Source organism: Etheostoma spectabile, chromosome 10 (assembly GCF_008692095.1).
Source record: "Etheostoma spectabile isolate EspeVRDwgs_2016 chromosome 10, UIUC_Espe_1.0, whole genome shotgun sequence".
NCBI lineage: Eukaryota > Metazoa > Chordata > Actinopteri > Perciformes > Percidae > Etheostoma > Etheostoma spectabile.
Window position 1 is genome coordinate 21,251,581 of NC_045742.1, and position 19,357 is coordinate 21,270,937.

At 40.9% G+C, this 19,357-nt stretch overlaps 2 protein-coding genes across 3 annotated transcripts; one reads left to right on the forward strand and one right to left on the reverse strand.

Annotated features, from left to right (window-relative positions):
* Window positions 1-248: 248 nt before the first annotated feature.
* Window positions 249-4,594, reverse strand: mxd3 (MAX dimerization protein 3). Its single transcript, XM_032528556.1, has 6 exons — window positions 4,357-4,594; window positions 3,613-3,715; window positions 3,419-3,448; window positions 3,138-3,252; window positions 2,424-2,589; window positions 249-1,545 (listed from the first exon to the last, which is right to left on the reverse strand). The coding sequence occupies exons 1-6, from the start codon at window positions 4,424-4,426 to the stop codon at window positions 1,427-1,429; spliced, it is 603 nt and encodes a 200-aa protein (XP_032384447.1). The 5' UTR covers window positions 4,427-4,594; the 3' UTR covers window positions 249-1,426.
* A 1,116-nt stretch (window positions 4,595-5,710) lies between these two features.
* Window positions 5,711-18,519, forward strand: fam193b (family with sequence similarity 193 member B). Of its 2 annotated transcripts, none has more exons than XM_032528548.1 (10): window positions 5,711-6,067; window positions 7,382-7,660; window positions 9,912-10,098; window positions 12,467-12,685; window positions 13,789-14,203; window positions 14,302-14,485; window positions 14,606-14,839; window positions 16,336-17,350; window positions 17,466-17,541; window positions 17,661-18,519. In XM_032528548.1, the coding sequence occupies exons 1-10, from the start codon at window positions 5,903-5,905 to the stop codon at window positions 17,755-17,757; spliced, it is 2,871 nt and encodes a 956-aa protein (XP_032384439.1). In that variant the 5' UTR covers window positions 5,711-5,902; the 3' UTR covers window positions 17,758-18,519. The 2 variants fall into 2 exon arrangements, with proteins under 2 accessions (XP_032384439.1, XP_032384438.1); XM_032528547.1 differs by having other exon boundaries at window positions 5,713-6,067; window positions 16,336-17,374.
* The last annotated feature ends 838 nt before the right edge of the window (window positions 18,520-19,357 follow it).

Genomic DNA, 19,357 nt, shown 5'->3' on the forward strand with positions numbered 1-19,357 from the left:
AGAACTGCAATCCTGCAATCTGTTTGTTTTTTTTCCTCATCAATTACTACAGAACTTTACCTCTGAATAAAATGCAAATAAAACAGGGAAACCTCTGTACTAGTCCTAACAGTAAATCAAAACAATCGGTGAAGAGGGGTCACACGCAGGCCGTACTTAGTGTTTCAGCTCACAAGGAAACAAGTTGGGAACTGTTGACTTTCATCATTGTAAACCATTAGGTCCAGTAAAAATCAAGACACGGGCCATAAATATAGAAAATATTTATTCAATAAAAAAAGCTTGCACCAGTACAAAAATGCTACATTATATTACTGGGATGAATGCATACATACTAATAAAAGGTAATAAGGCATCTTGCATATATGAAAGTGAATGGAAAAAGCACTTTCAGTTATTAAATATATAGCAATGAACATAATACATACTTGTATTACAGCATAAATTACCTGCCTAACGGATTAATTTGTTGCATGCATAATTGGCATTTCTATTGACAAATGCACAAGCAATGAAGTGTAAAGTTGTGATTAATGAACACTTCTCAGCATACCAGTTAATGTTAGCAGTGAATAAAACGTGTCTTTATTCCTATCTCCATAATAGAGAAGTCAAACTTCTTGCACTTGATCACAGACTGTGTACACGCACACATAATATTTGCCAGTTACTAAAATGCCAGATATCAATGTGCAAATATAACCATGCCATTTCTGTTTACGGCTTTCATTTTTAATATACCCATAATCTTTTTGCGACAAAACAAGTGCAATGTGTGGACGTTTTGTGCAACAGAAGAGAGATACGTGACTGAACTTACATAATAGGACAATAATACTAACATAGCACATATTAATATATAAGTGCATGCTACACATGACATTACTGAAATATGAAATTAGTGCTAAATAGCTGTATGGAATACTAGACCAAATCTGATTTAAGGCAGAATTCAGTATATACATAGTGTAGTAAAGAATAAGTTAAGAGGATGAATAAAAAAGCACTTATTTGGATTTTAAAAAAAGCCCTTAAAGACCAATGAATAAGCCCTTAAAAGATGAGTAAGCCCTTAAAAGATGAATAAGTGGAACGGTTTGACAAGTTACACACACGGCGTGGCTTATGAAATAAATGCCATTAATGGTTGATGCCAGAAATGTATATGCGTAATGTCCATCACAGCCCAGTGTTTTTAACTGCTATTCAGTGCAAATGGAGCCAGCTCATTCATACCAATATCATTAAGCTTGTAGTCGGACGTATTTTGAAGAGAATGTCAAAAGTTACTTCTTCTTTAAAACGAAATGTGTTCAGTTGTACAGTAACATTTTTCTCCATTATCCCTCTTCCTCGGTTGTCTTGTTTTTGGAATGTTTTTCTTCTCTTCCTGACGTTCAAACGAGTTAAGGTAGGTTTACTGCCGTCATAGCCAGGCTTTGTCCATGCTGGAGTAACAGTGGTCTGCATCAGTGTGCGTAATGCTCAGTCCGTCCGAGTCCACACAGTCGAACACGATGCTTTCCACGTCAACCTCCACATCATCTGTAATGTGACCAACCAAAGATCAAATACAGTAGCGGACGGAAACATAAGACAAATATCCCAATATTCCCCATTTCACACATTGTGATATGGAAAATGGGGGAGGGCAATCATAGAATTATCAAATGAGTGTTCAATGCATTACAACAGACAGACAAAACTCTACAGAAGTTTAAAATAAAACAAAATATGCTTTCTTGCCTTAAATCATTTAATCAACAGAATTGTGTAAGATGATAATAAAATATAATATCCTAACGATATATTTCCCCCCTGAAGATTGATAAACTAATAAGGAATTATTGTCAAGTTCTAGTTCAAATAATGCTGCTCAGAAAATAACACACATTTGTAAAGTGAATTACAGTGGGTTGAGCCTGACAGAATAATTATCAAAAATAACCAGAGTTTGTATTGTCCTATAATCACTAGGGCTGGGTAAAGAATTCAATACATTTTAGGCACTGTCCAAATTGCCTCTAATGTGATGCCTTGTCATTTAATGCCCAAATTCAATACCTAATGATGACCTAGTGATCAGCGTCAGTGAGCCAATAAGCATGCAGCATGCGGCTACCAAGTTCTAATAATGCTGGTGATTGGCTGTCTATGTTACACATCATGAAGGCACGCAGGAAAAACTCTATGTTACACACAGAGATGTGGCTCAAGTAGTAGGAGCTGAAAAATAAAATCTTTGTGCCGTAATATGTAAAGTTCTAAGTTCTTCTGTTTTTATAAAATTGGTACTTTTTTTTTTTTTTTTTTTTTTTTAAACGATACGCAGACCTAGTAATTGCGCTTTAAGCTATAGAGCAGAGCTAGGCCATACTGTGACTGCACCTAGGTGAGACCCTTCTTCTGTGTGAGAGACGTACCTCTGTCCGAGTCCGACCTCTCAGACGACATGGTCGACCCCTGACTGTCATTCCTCATCCTCTCTGTGCCTCTCTGCAGCTGCTCCAGCCGAACCCGCAGCTCTCTCTGCTCCCAGCGCAGGCGGCCCTTCAGCTGCTCTGCCCGCTCATCCTGCTCCTGCAGCTTCTGAAATGAGAAAGCGGAGAGACACACACAAGTGAGCAGTGGATGGAGAAAGTGGACCACATTTTAGAGACGTGATAAGCATTAGGAGATGAAATCCCCAGAAGGGGCACTTTTAGAGATAGGGTGAGAAGCTCAGTCATCCGAGAGGAGCTCGGAGTAGAGCCGCTGCTCCTTCGCGTCGAAAGGAGCCAGTTGAGGTGGTTCGGGCATCTGGTAAGGATGCCTCCTGGGCGCCTCCCTAGGGAGGTGTTCCAGGCACGTCCAGCTGGGAGGAGGCCTCGGGGAAGACCCAGGACTACGTAGAGAGAATATATCTCCAACCTGGCCTGACAACGCCTCGGGATCCCCCAGTCGGAGCTGGTTGATGTGGCTCGGGACAGGGAAGCTTGGGGTCCCCCGCTGGAGCTGCTGCCCCCGCGACCCGATACCGGATAAAGCGGATGAAGATGGATGGATGGATGGATGGGGCACTTTTAGCCAAATGCACACTAACGGCAGTGATCCCAACCAGGACTTCGATCAGTGCAATGCCATGGCGTTGTGTCTACCTTTATGTGAAGATGGGCTCGCCTCAGCAGGTTGAGCGTGGTGTTCCTCATCGAGTCAGATGACAGAGGGACTTGCATTTTGAGCTGCTCCAGGCAGTGTCTCAGCTGAGCTCGTCTACAAAAGCACAACGAGCAACAACAGAATCTGTTAGTCCAGCGAGTGGAAACAGGGTGCTCAAGACTGACGCTTTCTCTTTCTCTTTGGCCAAAAGTGTATTTTTCTTTTTAAGACTTTGATAGACAAAATCTGCTGTGGTTTATCATGACAAGATATTCCTTACCTGTTTTTTTCCAGCTCGTTGTGAACCGACCTGCAGTTACAGAAAGAGACCGATTGTTTAGATGCATTCATGACAAAAACTGGTTCTTAGCAATGACAGATTGGTGTGATACTATAAGGATGCTTTGTCAAAACTGAAAGTCGGGCTTCACAACCACACCCTCTTGTCGGTTGTGTGTTGTGCAATGTATTTACCTATTGCCACCACCGGCAGAAATCTTTTTACTCTTCTGTTTGCTTCTCTTGTCAGAGTGATCTGGACTGAGAGGCAGGACTGAAGCGTAGCCATGTTCTGCCTCTGTGCAGGAAAAAAAAAAACATCACAGATGTATAAGAAAATTGTCTAAAATTCAATTGCAGCGATGTAAAAAATAAAGACTTCCTATTATTACCGTTAATGAACCGTGGTGCTACAAATTGACATATATACCATGGATTATCTCTTCCTAAGTTGTAAAATGAGGAGGACAAAAGCAATCGACTGCTGTCATCAGCTGGACTTTTTTGTTTTTGGCGCCATCACACACCACCTATTATACAATTACTCTCTGTAGCATCTCAAGTATATAAATACATCATGCAATTCATACAGGGTGTAAACAATGACTGAATAGCAGAGCTTTTCCTGTCTCTCTTTTATTCACCGTGCTGAGCGTTCACCGCCGCTCCGATTCATTTTCAAATTGGACCAGATTGGCGCCTTTGAGTACAATGATGTGACCGATATGTAGGTCACTGAGTCAATGGGGGAAAAAATCGCATAACTCACAAAAAACGTTCTAGCAAGAATCTTGAGGATTTCTCGAACAATCGCATTGCATGATGTATCTATATTGTGTTTTGCATGCAAAGTTATAGTCGCTTCATTGTGAATTCTGTTGTTTGAACAATAACCAACTTCCTCCCCTTGTAGACTGACAGTTATCATAAAACACCAACCTCGGTCTCGTCTCTCCAGAAACTCAGCGGCCCGAAGAAGCACCTGAATGTTGCAAACGTTTCCGTCCATAATTGTGGTTGTTAAAATAAAAACAACCGCGGGTAAACGACCTACAGTGGTGTAGCTCAGCGTCAGTAGCCTGAAGTAGATGAAGCTGTCTGCTGTCTGTGTGCTTACGTCCTCAGTCCACAGAACCCCAACACTGACGCTGCATTCACGTGTTCCACGTAAACTCGGACATTTGAAACTACCATCGTAATTACGATCCAGCGGGCACAAAGTTGGTCGGATATAATTACAAAAAGGACAACCTGAAGTATTGGCATGTGTTGCTTTATTTTTGTAAAAAGATAGGACGCATATGACTGACATATTCATTTTTGGTTGTACAGTGTGACAATAACAAGAAAGACAATAAACGGCTTATGTTTTCTATTTTTCTACTAATGAATTGTCTTGTTTTTTCTTTTTTTCTTCTTTTCTTATTGTTTCTTTTTTTATATACTAAATGGTACTATCCTATGTCTTTTGTGTAAACTCCAACCTGCCTATTGGACTGCAGATGGAAATTAGCCCTTGGGCTGCAATCTGGCACATTTACCTGTACTGTTGTGCATGTTCATCAATGTGCATTGTCCTGAATGAATAAATAAATAAATATTTTAACGTAATTTCACTCTCAAGTAAAGATTCGCATTCCCTCTCTTATTATAATCATAGACTGTAACGGTCTATGATTATAATGGATCCATGTTCCATGAATGGGTCGAATAGGCATACTAGTCTACAAGACCAATAATTCTGAAAGCACGTGAAGGCATCGACAGCCGAGCCCCCGTCCCCTCCTCAACTATACACCCATGTTCTTCTCTCAAGCAGCTTTATTTTTTCAAACATTTACTATTTTGGCTAACTATATTGATTTGTGCTAGACTGATATTGGCATGTGCTTATGCATATTTGCCTCTATGAAAATCTAAACAGTCGTCTGGGAGCTAAAGTTGTACAATTTTTAAATTACATAGTTAGATATACACTTATGTTTTGTCTTACACTCCCCCTCTACCGATGTCTGAAAAACATACATTTACCTCAACTACAGCTTAATACATTTTTACACTATGCACTATAGGACTTAGATTTACCTGCGTATTTAGCTAGATTAAAATTATATGCTCAATAAATATGTTTAAACACTAAAACAATCGTTTGAAATGCCAGTTTAAGCGGAAGGATGTGTTCACTTGTTTTTTCATACACATAAGAAAGTGGGAGGGGCGGATGCCCTTACTAAATATGGCGGTGTCTGGCTTCACTGCCTGCGTCAGGTTTCCGTCGAATTCTCCTTATGGGAGTGAAGCCTCTTTGCCAGTAGTATCTTTAACCTATGAACCCCTGAGTGTGCCAGTCCTCCGCCATATTGACTGTTGTCTTGACTGGATGAGATAGAGAACATTTTGAGGTCCGGGAAGAAACGAAAGTGTGCTCTCCAAATCATCGAAACTGGTGCAAACTTGGCCAAAGCGTATTATAAACACCACCGTAATGGCAAGGAAGAAAAGCAAGCAGCAAGGGGTCGCCCAGAAGGAGCTTGCGCCTGGACAGCAGACCGTAACGTTGCCGAAGAGCCCAGTCTCTCCCGGCGATGCAGCTGACGGTGGCGGCGGAGATGCTGGGCTGGATAGGCTGGCCACTACCAGGGCGAACCAGGTAGGTTAGCTAGCAGCAAGCCAATCGTTGCTTTTAAAAATAGGCTAGCTAGCTTCTGAGCTAGCACTTCTCTGCTAATCCAAGCATCCCCATTGTGCTTTTATTTAATGTAACGTAAGTTAGATCCTGCAGAGGTGAAGTTATATCGCTATGCATCCGCTGGCTGATTGGACGCTATTTTAATCAGTATTCGTAGGTGTTGAGGTCTCACGTCGTTTGATTTGTTAATTAAATAAATAATACACAACTTAGCGAGCAGACTCGTCTCCAACAGGCTGCGTTGAGGCAGTGTGGCTAGCATTGCAGCCCATCTCCTCTGACGGACAGGTGACATTGTGCCTGGGACAGGTCGTCCCGTTTCCAGCGTTTACAACTCTTCATCCGCCCAGCTAACCTTAGCCAGAAGGCTAGCCGGGCTACCACAACCAGCTAGCGTGCTGCAAACGTGCTTACTCCCTGCACATGAATCCATCCAGAGGAACCACTCAGCCAACAGTAGCTAGCTAGCTCACCATCTGCTAGCTTGCTAATTAGCTATTTAGCTGAAAGAGATAACTGCTTCATAATAGGGCTAGCTAACTCCCAAAATGGTTTGAGTTGTTTTTTCGACTCTATACTGTTGTTGGTTTTATCTCTACCGCACTACTTTATCGGAGTGTGACAGGAGCTTATGTCAAAAGTTTCAATGCATGCAGTTATCAGCCAGTGATGCATAACGTTAGCAAAAGTCAAAGTCAGTAACGTTAGCTAAACTGAGGGTAAACACTAACCTCAAATAGAGAAGATGTTACGCTGCAGGCTGGACCACTGTCGCCTCAGCAACCGGCTAACCTTACATCTGACCTCTGAGCCTTACAACTTGGCTGACTGTTGCTTGGATTACATTTTATACCAAATGTGTAAGATGCCTGTCTAGATACGTCTCATAACTCATAATATTTCATTTTTAGGCAGATTTGTGTTGTATTTTGCAATTTTTATTTACCTGGTTATCTCTAAAAGGTAATGTCTATCACTATCATACAAGTGTGCGGTATCCAGAGAATACTGGGAAACATCTAGCTGTGTCTATAACTGTTTTAGAGAGACTTTGATTCAACCTTTCAACTGGAGGACACATTTGTAATAGACTGAATTTGTTTTAGCTAATTGTACATAATAAACTGTAAACTTAGTGCATGCACAAATATAATTATAGATATGTCTGTTTGAATGCCTACTATGTTTAGTTGGTAATGTCAAATATTGTAAAGACAACTGACCTAATGGATCCTAGGCTAATACTTGACCTCCTTTTTTATACCTATTCTCTAGCCTATGCACACCTGCTGCCTCCTGTGCCACCGAGAATTTAAGGACTGGGGAGCGAACTCGGTGAACGGACTCCCTGGGGGCCATGGGACCAAGCTGGCTGACGCAGTGCCTGCGCTCTCCCAGGCCTTATTGCGGGAGGCGCCAGGGCGTAAGCTTGCTGATGCAGTGCCCTCGCTGTCTCAGTCCCTGCTTGGTGAGGTGCCTCTGTGGATATGTCAGAGCTGCTGCAAGAGTGTGGAAGAGGAGGAGAGGCGGAGCACCCAGGAGCAATCCACGCCGGTAAATAAAAGAATAATAATTTGGGTTATATGTGTGGATCCTTTTAACAACTTATTTTGCCTACGTTTTAGCTAAACTGTGTTGTCTCTGTTGACTGAGGTAATGTCGTCTTTATTTACAGCACAAGGCATTGCATTTGCTTACTCTCTGAACAAATCTGCCTGTCTAAATGTCATGTTGGATTTAATAAGTTTAAACATGTAGTCTATTGTTTGCCTCTTCAGAAGTAACTTATTTAGTAATTGGGTCTTTGTGGCATATGTAAGGCAGCGGCAGCTATAAACTTTGCTTTCTTGTTGTTTTTACATAAATACTTTACATGAAATGCAACTTTTGAAGCCTTCATTATCATCCTTAAGCCTAACTGTAGATTAACATCGAGTTCAAGATGTTTTGTTGACATTGGCTTTAACTTGCAAATATTCAAAATAGCAAAAAAGGAACAGAAGAAGGGATTTATGAACAGTATGCTGCAGAGGTTTGTTTTTTGTTTACTCATGATTGATTAATGCATTATTATACATATATACATATACAGTACTGTGCAAAAGTCTTAGGCAGGTGTGAGAAAATGCTGTCAACAAAGAATGCTTTCAAAAAAAAAAAATTGTTTATTTTTTATCAAATTACAAAATGCAAAGTGAGCAAACAAAAGAAATCTAAATCACATCAATATTTGGGGTTGCTACACTTTGCCTTCAAACCAGCATCAATTCTTATAGGTGCACTTGCAAAAATTCGGAGAACACGTAGACACAGTTATTGGCCAAGGCAACTTAGTGCAGGAGATGAAAAACACACCAAGCTTATTTCCCTTCAAAATCAGAACATGTCCAGCACTGACATCAGCTCAGAACCGGCAGAAACCAGTAGGACCCAGGTACACCCATCTACTGTCCGGAGAAGTCTGGCCACAAGTGGTCTAAACGAAAACATAGACATAGAAGTGGGGTGCAGAAAAATGGCAGCAGGTGCTCTTGACCCAGTTTGTTTGCAGAATGGTTGGAGAGCGCTACAATAATGAGTGTCTGCAGGCAACAGTGAAGCATGGTGGAGGTTCCTTGCAAGTGTGTGGCTGCATTTCTGCAAATGGAGTTGGAGATTTGGTCAGGATTAATGGTGTCCTCAATGCTGAGAAATACAGGCAGATACTTATCCATCATGCAGTACCATCAGGGGGGTGTATGATTGCCCCCAAATTTATTCTGCAGCAGGACAGCACCCCCAATAATACAGCCAAAGTCATTAAGAACTATCATCAGTGTAAAGAAGAATATGAAGTCCTGGATGTGGTGGCACTCACAGAAGATCCGGGGTTAGAACTCCAAGATGTTTGGAACAACCAACCAGCCGAGTTCCTTTTAAAAGCTGTGTGCAAGTGTACCGAGAAGAATTGATGCTTTCTTGAAGGCAAAGGGGGGTCACACCAAATATTGATTTGATTTAGATTCCTCTTCTGTTCACTAACTGAATTTTGTTAACTGATGAAAATAAACTATTAACGCTTCCATTTTTGAAAGCATTCTTAGTTCACAGCATTTTTTCATACCTGCCTAAAACTTTTGCACTGTATTGTATATGTATTTTTTTTTTTTTTTAATGAAATTCACAGAAAAAAAACTAAAACAAAGAAATAGACAGGACAGGGTAGAACAAAATAAAACAAACAAACTGCCAGCTCACTTAAGGCACGTCAATCTTTTACAGTGACGGAAATGTCCACAAGTGGATTGAGGGTCAGAAATGAGTTCAAGGAAACCAATTCCAAGGGAGGTCGAGGAAGGACCAAGACAAAAGCTAAAAAATGTAAATCCTGGCGGATCAAAGCACAATGCCATACAGTACATTACAGTCCCAGGTTGACACCTCTCCCTCCTAATATGTTCAATAAAGGCTCCCCAGATCTTAGGAAACTTGGGCAGGGCATTGGACAGAGTATACCAAATTTTCGGGCTTGTTGTAACCTGATATCTCAGAGAGACCATCAGGGATTAGTTGTCTGCTATGTCGCTGTACAAATAAAAAATGTCATTCAGAAACTCCTGAGCTCGGGGCAATACCAGAAAAGATGGGTTCTGTCACCCGACTTGCACTTATCACTGATTATTTTGTTTGAAGATGTTTCTGCTTGGCGTGTCACACTCCCTTGGATGTATTACAAGACGATATTGGTAGTTACTTGGTACCAAAGTCTAAGCCTATGTAGACAGCCCTGTGATTAACCAGTTGGGTTTTCTTTTCTTTTATTCAGCTACCATTGTCGCACTCTTCCTCCTGTAAGTCGCAGAGCTGTGGGAACGGTTACCCAGAGCAAAGTACTGTGGATTGGGACCCGAGTTCCTTCTTGTCAGCCCACAAACTGTCAGGTCTCTGGAACTCTGCCCACACCAACGGAGGGGAACACTGCAACCACAGCACTTCTTCACACTCACAACAAGGTCTGTCATCAAGGTGCAAAACACAGCTCCAGAAAACATTTAATGACAGTGACAGTAATTCCGGAAAACATCACAAACCTAAATTTCACGCCGTGTTGCGAGTTTCAGTTTTGTGACATGGATAAAACATTTGTTAGAATAAAAGGTCTACAAACGGCTTGTTACCTTACAACTCAAGCAATAAATGTGTGATACGTTTTTGACCACTTTTTTTAGGTGTTGTCTATTACGTCTCAGAGGAAAACCGAGAAATCTTGTACAAGCTTACAACGCTGTACTTCCTGTCGTCCATAGAGCTCAGTATAACAGTTGGAAATATTATTTAAGATGAACTTGTGGTCAAAAACTACCAAACGCATTCGGACAATGGGAGATACATTTTAAAATAACAGTCTCCTTCTAATTAATTTGATTTGATCCTCATCAGCAAAATCTTACTATTTTGCATAGAAATGGAAGTGTCCATCATACTAATCAATTCTCCCAAGATCTTAAGAGCTACATGAACTACAGAACTAAGCATGCATTGCATGCCTGGACAGTGTTTCTTTTGGGATTTTATTTTAGCAGTAGGGGGTTAGGGTTAACAAAAAGTTTGCTGATCCCAGGCTCCCACCGGCTAGCAACCATTTTTCTGTGACCGCAGTGCAGGGGTTCGCGCTAGCTAAATTCAAGTTGCCACAGCAGCTAAGTGAAGGTCAGTCTCCACAGCGGTTGCCTGCTCTCCTCCCAGTGACGGTGTCTTCTCGTGGTAGAAAGTGAGGCAGAATGGGACACAGGGTACGCTAGCTAGCCAAATGTATTCATCAAATTCAGTGCCCCATGTTGCTGTTTTCCAAGATACAGTAGCTGTCTTATTTTGCGGGTCCCACATGAGTGCCGTCTCAATGGGAACACAGCGGTCAAGGCTTTTGTCCCTTTTTTTGTCACCCTGCCTGAAGAGAAATGGTTGTACTTGCACTGTTTATTTGTTTGTCGTGACTAAGCCTATTCCAGTTGCTCACCCTCAAAGGGGAAAGAGAGCATACGGCCGTTTGTTTGAGTTCAGTGGAGCGTACGGCTCTGCAGGGTCGGGTAATTGCAACTTCATGACCTTTCATAAAATTCTGAAACAGTGGCGGCAATAAATATATAAACCGAAACACAGCTGGACTCACAGACCAGTATAACAAAGACTCCAAAATTGGCCCTCAAAAACCCTCTTTCATAGAGTAGTAAAGAAGTGCTCATGTTTCACACGCATTGTAATTTGTTTCTTGACCTCCTCCAAAGGAATCCTGATATGGAGCATTATGATTCCTGACTGTTCATGATGGATGTTATAATTGTTTTCCAGTAAGGCTTGTCATAAAGAATGAAAAAAGGGGGAAATCAAAAATTGAGATGCATCAAGAAGTTTGAAGTTAAAATTTAACAATGGTGTATGTTAGCCCATTTTTTTCATACATAGATTTATTTCTTTGTCTTTTGACTGTTCAGGGGTTTCATAGGGCTGTATTACAAACTAACTCAAATGCACTACCTAGCTATATCATTTACCAGCCATAAGAGGAGAACTGAATGGAATTATGATTTTTTTCTTCTTTTGTCCGTTTTGTTTCTGTTTCTTGGCTCTAATCAAACCACTTTGTAGAGGCTACCCGGTGCATGTTGTTGTATTTCTAGTTTAGCAAATACTCCAACTCCTTGATGCAAAATTTAAACTGGTATAAATAAAAGTAGTTATACATGGAGGCATATGTGCTCAGTGAGTGTAGCTGTACCCATCTGCATGGGCAAAGTTACAAGTTACCCAAGTTGGATGTACTACTTTACATATTATTGCAAAAGTTTAGGTGGTTTTATTTTAGTGACTTGGATCAACTTCTACTGGCTGTAGAGAGTCACTTTTTTTTTTACAACAGAAATCACATGTTAAATAATTCAAATGTAGTAATACTTCCTCATTTTTGTTTTGGTTATCATAAAGGGGTTTTATCCTTCGTGGTAAACAGTGTCTTTGGATGCTGGTTTCTTTTTCAGAGCAGTGAGAAATTATCACCATTTGACAGTTTAACATGTCTAAAGATGCCTCCAAAGAGCATGGAATTAATTTTTCAAAACATAAACCACAGTCCAGAAAGTGCGTGTTGAATTACCTTAATCTCAGCACTTCGGAAGTGGTCAAATAAAGAGCATTGCTCAAACTCTCCGAGGACAGTAAAATCCCCAATTGAAGCTCTGAATCTTTACACCTTTTTGTAAGACATTTTACAAACTAATTGGTAAATACTCTTTAAAAAGTTGTATTTCCCTTTTTTGTAACCGTTGTCATGTTGTCTTAAATGGATCAATTCCCTTTTGAAATTCATTCATTTTTCATCCGTAGGTTTAACACCAGGATCAGTCTGTCATGAGAAAAGAGGTCTTCATGAAGCTCCTGGGAAATCTGCTAAAACATCGGTGACCAAAGTCTGTCCCTACAGTCACCCATCCTCCCAGAATTCCAGTGGATCTTCTGCTGGGAACCCCCTGTCTACCTCAGCAGACCTTTGTAAGACCACTCCCAAGCACTTCAAGACCATGTGCCGTCGACCAACGCCACCAGGTAATGTTTCCTGGGACTCTTAGGGTTCAACAGCATTTTATGAAATCAGAACCCAGTATAGAATCCACTTATCAAGCTCAATGTGTAAAAGATGTCATTAAATCTGCAGTGTTTAGGTAATGGGAATATGTAAAGAGATAAGATATGTAATGTTGAATTTAAAAATGTAAGTGTACTTTACTCACTTTGTTATTTACACCTTTTTTCATTGTTTTTAAAGAGTAACTTACTGTTCTGGACACCATCATTTAAACAAGAGTTATTATATTGCACAGATTAGGGCTGGACAATATGGAGAAAATCAGATAACGCGGTATTCTTGTCTCTATACCTCGATGTCGATATTGTGGCGATAATATAGGGGTGACAATTAGTGCTTTTTTCACAACGAGATTTAAAATGAAGAATCTTCAGTAATGTAGATATAATGAGTAAGAAGGTAAAGGTAAAAATAACAGAAGAGTTAACAGTCTGGTAACACAGAAAATGACATCACTCTACTGAAATGCAGTCTTTGAAACCAGGAAAAGACAACACTTAAGCCATTTACGATATCACGATTTCCAAAATCTAAGACGATATCTAGTCTCATATCACGATGTCAATAAAATATATATATATTGCCCAGCCCTAGCACAGATCTTGGTTTTAGATGGGAAAACGTTCGTCATACTTAACAAAATTGGCAAGACAGTGCTCATATTTTAATTTCACTCAACTTCAAAGTAAAGTTAGTTAATCTATAGAAAAGTGGACAATTTAGGTTACATTTTATGACATCAGTGGTAATTATTTGAATATTACATTGCACTTTTCTGCTTTTTTGCACTTCTGTTTGGACGTAAACTGCATTTAGTTTTCTTTGTATTTGTACTCTGCACAATGACAAAGTTGAATCTAAATTACATTATATAGTAATTGGCTGTGTGTGTGTGTGTGTGTACGTGTGTGTGTACGTGTGTGTGTACGTACGTACGTATTCAGGTAATTAGGAAATCCCATTAAATAAACTGCGGACCAGAACACAAACTGATGCCCTATGTAAAAAGGTGATGCAGCGTTTGGGATTTTCAAGTCGTTTTTTCATGTTTTCCACTGTCCAGGTGAAGCCTTCCACCCCAGTGACCACCATCAACACACAGACTTGTCGGTACCCCCCAACAGTCCCACCAGCCTGTCTTCCCAGCATTCCTCCCTCCTGCCCCCGAAGCCTAACTCTGGGCAACACGGCCATGTAACGTCCTCGTCTGGCACCGGTGTGGCAGCCCACTCTCCCTTCCCCCCGCTGGTCCCAAACCTCCACGGCCCTACAGCCAAACTCAATTCTCCCAGTCCAGACAGCCCGACATCTGTCCATAAGCCCAGCCCGTGCAAAAACTCCCACATTCCCGCCGTGAACACACAACACGGCAAACTGGGCACGTCTATCATGGGCTGTAACCACCCTTGTAATGGACACAGTGCGGGAACAGTGGCCACTTCGAATGTGGGGGGCCATCTGACAGCTGGGGTCTGCAGGTTAGTAATACTATCTCAGCATTGTTTTTGTGAAATTGAGAAACCATTTCTGTAGCTGTTGTTGATTCAAAACACAAATGCCTTCTGATGGTTTAAAGGGACCAGGCATGTAAGGGGCACAAAATGACTAATGGGACGTTGTGCCACCCTCCGTCTGAGCTGGAAGAGGGGGAGGATGAAGATAGCAGCTCTGAGAGGAGCTCCTGCGCCTCCTCTTCCACCAACCAGAAGGACGGGAAGTACTGCGACTGCTGTTACTGCGAGTTCTTTGGACACAATGCGGTACTTTAAAACTTTTAGTTTTTCTGCTCGTTTTAAGTAGTAATTAAGAGTTCCCTTTGCTATTACATACTTACACCAAAGGTAACGTGAAATATCTTGTTATATATTATTTGGTCACAGCCTCCAGCTGCACCGACCAGCCGTAACTACGCTGAGATCCGAGAGAAGCTCCGCTCACGTCTAACCCGGCGTAAGGAGGAGCTGCCTCAGCGCCAAGATTCAGATCTGACGGTGACTGGTGCCATCGACAACCGGGACGTAGATGAGCTGCTAGACTTCATAAACAGTTCCGAGCCCAAACCTGTCAACAGTGCCAAGGCCGCCAAAAGGGCCCGACACAAACAAAAGAAGAAGGTGTGAAACGTTGTGTTTGACTGTTTGATTTTTTTTCATTTTCATTTGAATATGTTTGATCTAACGTATAGGGTTGGGTATTGGTTTTAAGATTTTGACACCAGTACCCATACAATAATTAAGAACGACCAAAAGCTTATTTGATACACTACTTCGTAATATTAACATGGAGTCTTCAAAAGCTTTTTTCATTTAACAAAATAAGCCATAGTAATAATATTAAGTGTTGTCTAAACACGAGCCCCTCTTCAATAATTTACCAAAATAGAGTACAATTCCCCAAATTACATTTAAAGTTATAACTGATTTCAGTCCAAACAGCTGTATACACATTCGGTTTGCATTAGCTTTAACTTAGTCTGGCTCACCAGATGTGCTGGGATACAGCCTGACATCGCTCCCCTTCTGATATCTATTTTTGCAAAATCACAGTTGCTGCATCCAGGGCTCAGCGCCGGCCAGGATGATTGTGATTGGCTTAAAGAAGTAATAACAAGCCACGGGGGGGTTCCCCTATCCCAGAATAGATAAGTGGTGCAGCCAGACCCCACCCTAGCGCATCCAGAGATGGATCAATAACTCAATACAGCTCATTATGGCATTAATAGAGTGAACCGTAAACAATGAGGCTGATAACAGTGAGATTAAATAACAACGGTAACACTGGATTACATAAATCCTATTAGTCCCTCATGGGTAGGTAGGCTATTTGAATGCTGTTTGGAAATGAAGACTACTATATAGAGAGGTAATTGCATAATGTGTATTCAGTGAATGGTTATTGCTAAAAATAATTCTGATAACTACCAAAAAAGGGGTTTGATTTGATGTAAATCTTTATGGATTATACTTTCAAACCAGGAACTAATTTAATTTAAGAATAAGTAAAAGTCTGACCAGACATTTGATATTTAATTTACATATTTCAGTAGTTTTGATACTCTGTGCTACAGACACGTTTTGGTCAATACCAAAAAGAAAGTATTGAGGTTTGATAATAGAGCCCGACCGCTGATTGGTCTGATATTGGCTGATCGGTATCAGCATTTACAATGCCGGAGGGCACTCTACAACGTCCCTGTTGGCAACACTCTAGTTTTTTTCTTTTGTTATTCTGTTATCGTTCAAAGGACTTTCAATTTCATATCTTACGTTTGTATTTTTATACATTTCATTTATGAGAACTTTAATATATTTTGATGTTCTTTTGTTCTGTTGTGACAATTATCATATTATTTTAGTGAGAACTCATGAATAACTACAAATAACTAATTTTAGGGAAATCTGTTTAAGTTTTGTTCTGAATTTTTTTTATTTATTTTTTATTATATATATTGGCTGATATATCAGGATATCTAAATAACCAAATATTTGTATCAGTATCGGCCTTAAAAATCCTTTATCGGTCAGGCTCTATTTGATCATTACTAATAGATAATCTTCATTATGTGTGTCTTTCTCTTCACACTTTTAAGTCTGTACCATTTCTGTTTCAGGAAAAAGCTCAGCAGGGCATGGGTGCTGCAGGCAGCGACCCCCACTCCAACCTGTCTGAGCCTATCGACGACGAGCCCATCCCTGAAGGTCCAGAAGCCAGTCGGTTGCTTGACTGGCCTCAGCTGGAGCTTGAGCGAGTCAACAGTTTCCTCACAAGTCGGCTCGAAGAGATTAAAAACACCATCAAAGACTCAATCCGGGCCTCATTTAGCATGTACGACCTCAATCTGGATGTTAATGACTTCCCAAAGAAGGCAGCCACATTGGAGGGCAACCATTTACTGTCCCATCTCAATGGCTCCTCTGACCTGCAGCAGATAGACCTTGACTTGGCCCCTCTTTCACTGGGAACCTTTAAGAGCCACCTGGACCTGGTAAATGGCTGGGAGGACACAACCACCGTCTCGTCCCCTAATGCCACCAGCACGGCATCAGGGCTCACTGCTGGGTCCAAGGACATCCAGCGGTTGCACACTACCCCCAATCTCTCAAAGCTCATAAGGGTTCGGTCGCCAGAAAGATGCACTTCCACTGGATCGGACAGTTTGCCACAGGTGCCAGCCCACGCTACAGCTAAATCGAACGAGGATGCCCCTGATCCCAAGAACACAACAGTTGGGAACAGTGGTGCAAAGTCTAAGAAGAATAAAAAGCAGCAGCAAAGACTGGAGCAATCTGTGTCCGAGCAGAATTCCAACAAACCAACCAAAGCTGACACCCAGAAAGGCAATGAGTGTAGAGAAACGTCTTCTAACGGCTCAAAATCTGGGAACAGACAGCCCCAGCACTCTGCAGACAACCAGAGAAATGGGCCAAAGAAAGCTGAGGAGGGCAGATCGTCTAAACATGCAACTAACGGTGGCCTTTCAAATTCACAAAGAGGGAAAGGTGACACAGAAACACGAGGAGGTCGATCTGAGCAGGATTTGGAAAGCAAAGCTCATCCCACTGTTGCAGCAAATGGGCAGCAACAGCAGCAAGCCAAGGGGAAAAATAAGAAGAACAAGAACAAGGGTGAAAAATCCAGCAGTGCTATTGGTACAATAAACTATCTTTGCCATGTGTGCAAAATTTGAATTGTTTCTTAATTTGTGATGTATTTAGCTAATGTCTAATCTGTATTCCCTAGATGATGTATTTCTCCCTAAAGATGTGGATCCAACAGAAATGGATGAGATTGATCGGGAAGTGGAATACTTCAAAAGGTAGGTGTTACAAAGCAGTGTATCAGAATACTTAAAAACAAATTTTTTGGAGCTAAACTGTTGTATTGATTAACACGAACCTTCTCCTCCTCCTGTTTCTCTGTCTTTGTTCCCTCTAGGTTTTGTCTTGATTCTGCAAAACAAACTCGCCAGAAGGTAGCAGTGAATTGGTCTAACTTCAGCCTCAAAAAGGTTCCTTCCAATGCAGCTCAATAACTCGGACGAGTGCCAGAAATCCAACCACACACCACAAACTCTTTCAGTAGAGCCCCAAATGGCCTGAGGCCTTCTCTCATTCCGTTTTCTTCTCTTCCTTACTAAGCCAAGGGACCCTGGTTCAAATATCACACTCTCCATCAGAGGACTGAAACATAACTTGTGGCTGACAAGCCAGGGATCATTTTCAAGGCCAACTCTACCCTTTGCTATTATCGCAATGTCCACTAAATGAGAGATGCAAAAATGGAAAAAAAAGTCTGTTGAATCCACTGCATCCATGTGCTTACGTATGTAGTATGTAAACAATTACCTTATATGAAATAAATGTTTTTATCACAAATCTGAGACATTTTAACGTTGTTAAACTTCTGAATTCCAATCAGTTCAATTTGGTGCTTATTACACATTACATTCTGCATTTCTAGTTTCCCGCTCACTAGACCAGTCTCAGTAGACACCTGAGACAATTTGTCTTATATTGTACAACAAAAAGTTTGACTGTACTGTCAAAAAGGAGCACAAGACAACATTTTGACCTGATTTTAGAGGAAAACACTTGTACCCTCCTACTCCACAGGGGGCAATTGTAGCAACAACTGCACTGATTTTACCCCAAAACACTGCAGTGCATTCAGCAGTTGTTGACCGTTTTTAATTGGAATACTTCTCTTAATAATTATGATCATCAAATGATTTAGTAATCAGTGGTTGAAACTGAAATGACAGACACTTGATTACCCACCTCCGACAGTTTTTTTTTGTGTGAAATAGTTTTTTAAAAACATAAATTTTTGACAATTAAGAACACCAACAACGCTAATAGAATCTAGTGGGAAAATATAAATGTACTAGCTCGCAAGATGCATCTAATGAAATACCAATGCAAATACGTCCCCACACATGACGCCTAGGACAGAAACATCTCAAAACTGTCCCCCAGCTCTGTACTGGGTAAAGATGTTGCTTCAATATCAATCCTCCCTTGGTGTTATTGAACAATTATATATTTTATATTGATATACACTCTGTCATCTGTAGAAGAAAGTCCTTCACCACGGGTTTCTCACTCTTAAACTGTAATTTTAACCCCTTATACCCCAGCAGTGACAGGTACACCAGTGTGCAATGTTCATTTTAACATTGGAACCATCACCCATTAGTTGGCACGGTTACATATTGTTACATATTGCTTGTACATATTGAGTGATTATTTTTGGGCCCTTTTGAGCCTTTTCATGCATTTCTGGGGGTTGTGTGTGTGTGTGTGTGTGAGATATATTTTCAATCATACTACTCTTTTCCCTGTACTGTGACCTTGGTGGCACCCTGTACCTCAGCTAGCCTATATAAGTCCAAGTCTTGATCATCTTTCGATTTGAAATACCACTGAAGAGTTGATACGTTTTGGACAAGGGCCTTGAGATGTACACCCATAACCATGTTTTTAGTTGACGGCATTCATTGAGGTGGATACTTTCTTTACTGAATCTGTGCTGAGATTTAGTTTTCATATAACATCTCTGATGCTTTCCAGGTTATATTCAATTAGAGAATATTATCTTAATGTTTCGAATGTAGATTTATACTATATCAATAA

Bases quoted from the DNA above. Each gene is read 5' to 3' on its own strand.
- mxd3 (XM_032528556.1), bottom strand. From the start codon at position 4,426: ATGGACGGAAACGTTTGCAACATTCAGGTGCTTCTTCGGGCCGCTGAG. The intron at 3,253-3,418 runs GTAAGGAATATC...GTGCTTTTGTAG, and splicing joins AACGAGCTGGAAAAAAACAG to ACGAGCTCAGCTGAGACACT. The intron at 1,546-2,423 runs GTACGTCTCTCA...GTCACATTACAG, and splicing joins GAGGTCGGACTCGGACAGAG to ATGATGTGGAGGTTGACGTG.
- fam193b (XM_032528547.1), top strand. From the start codon at position 5,903: ATGGCAAGGAAGAAAAGCAAGCAGCAAGGGGTCGCCCAGAAGGAGCTT. The intron at 7,661-9,911 runs GTAAATAAAAGA...TCTTTTATTCAG, and splicing joins CCCAGGAGCAATCCACGCCG to CTACCATTGTCGCACTCTTC. The intron at 12,686-13,788 runs GTAATGTTTCCT...TCCACTGTCCAG, and splicing joins CCGTCGACCAACGCCACCAG to GTGAAGCCTTCCACCCCAGT.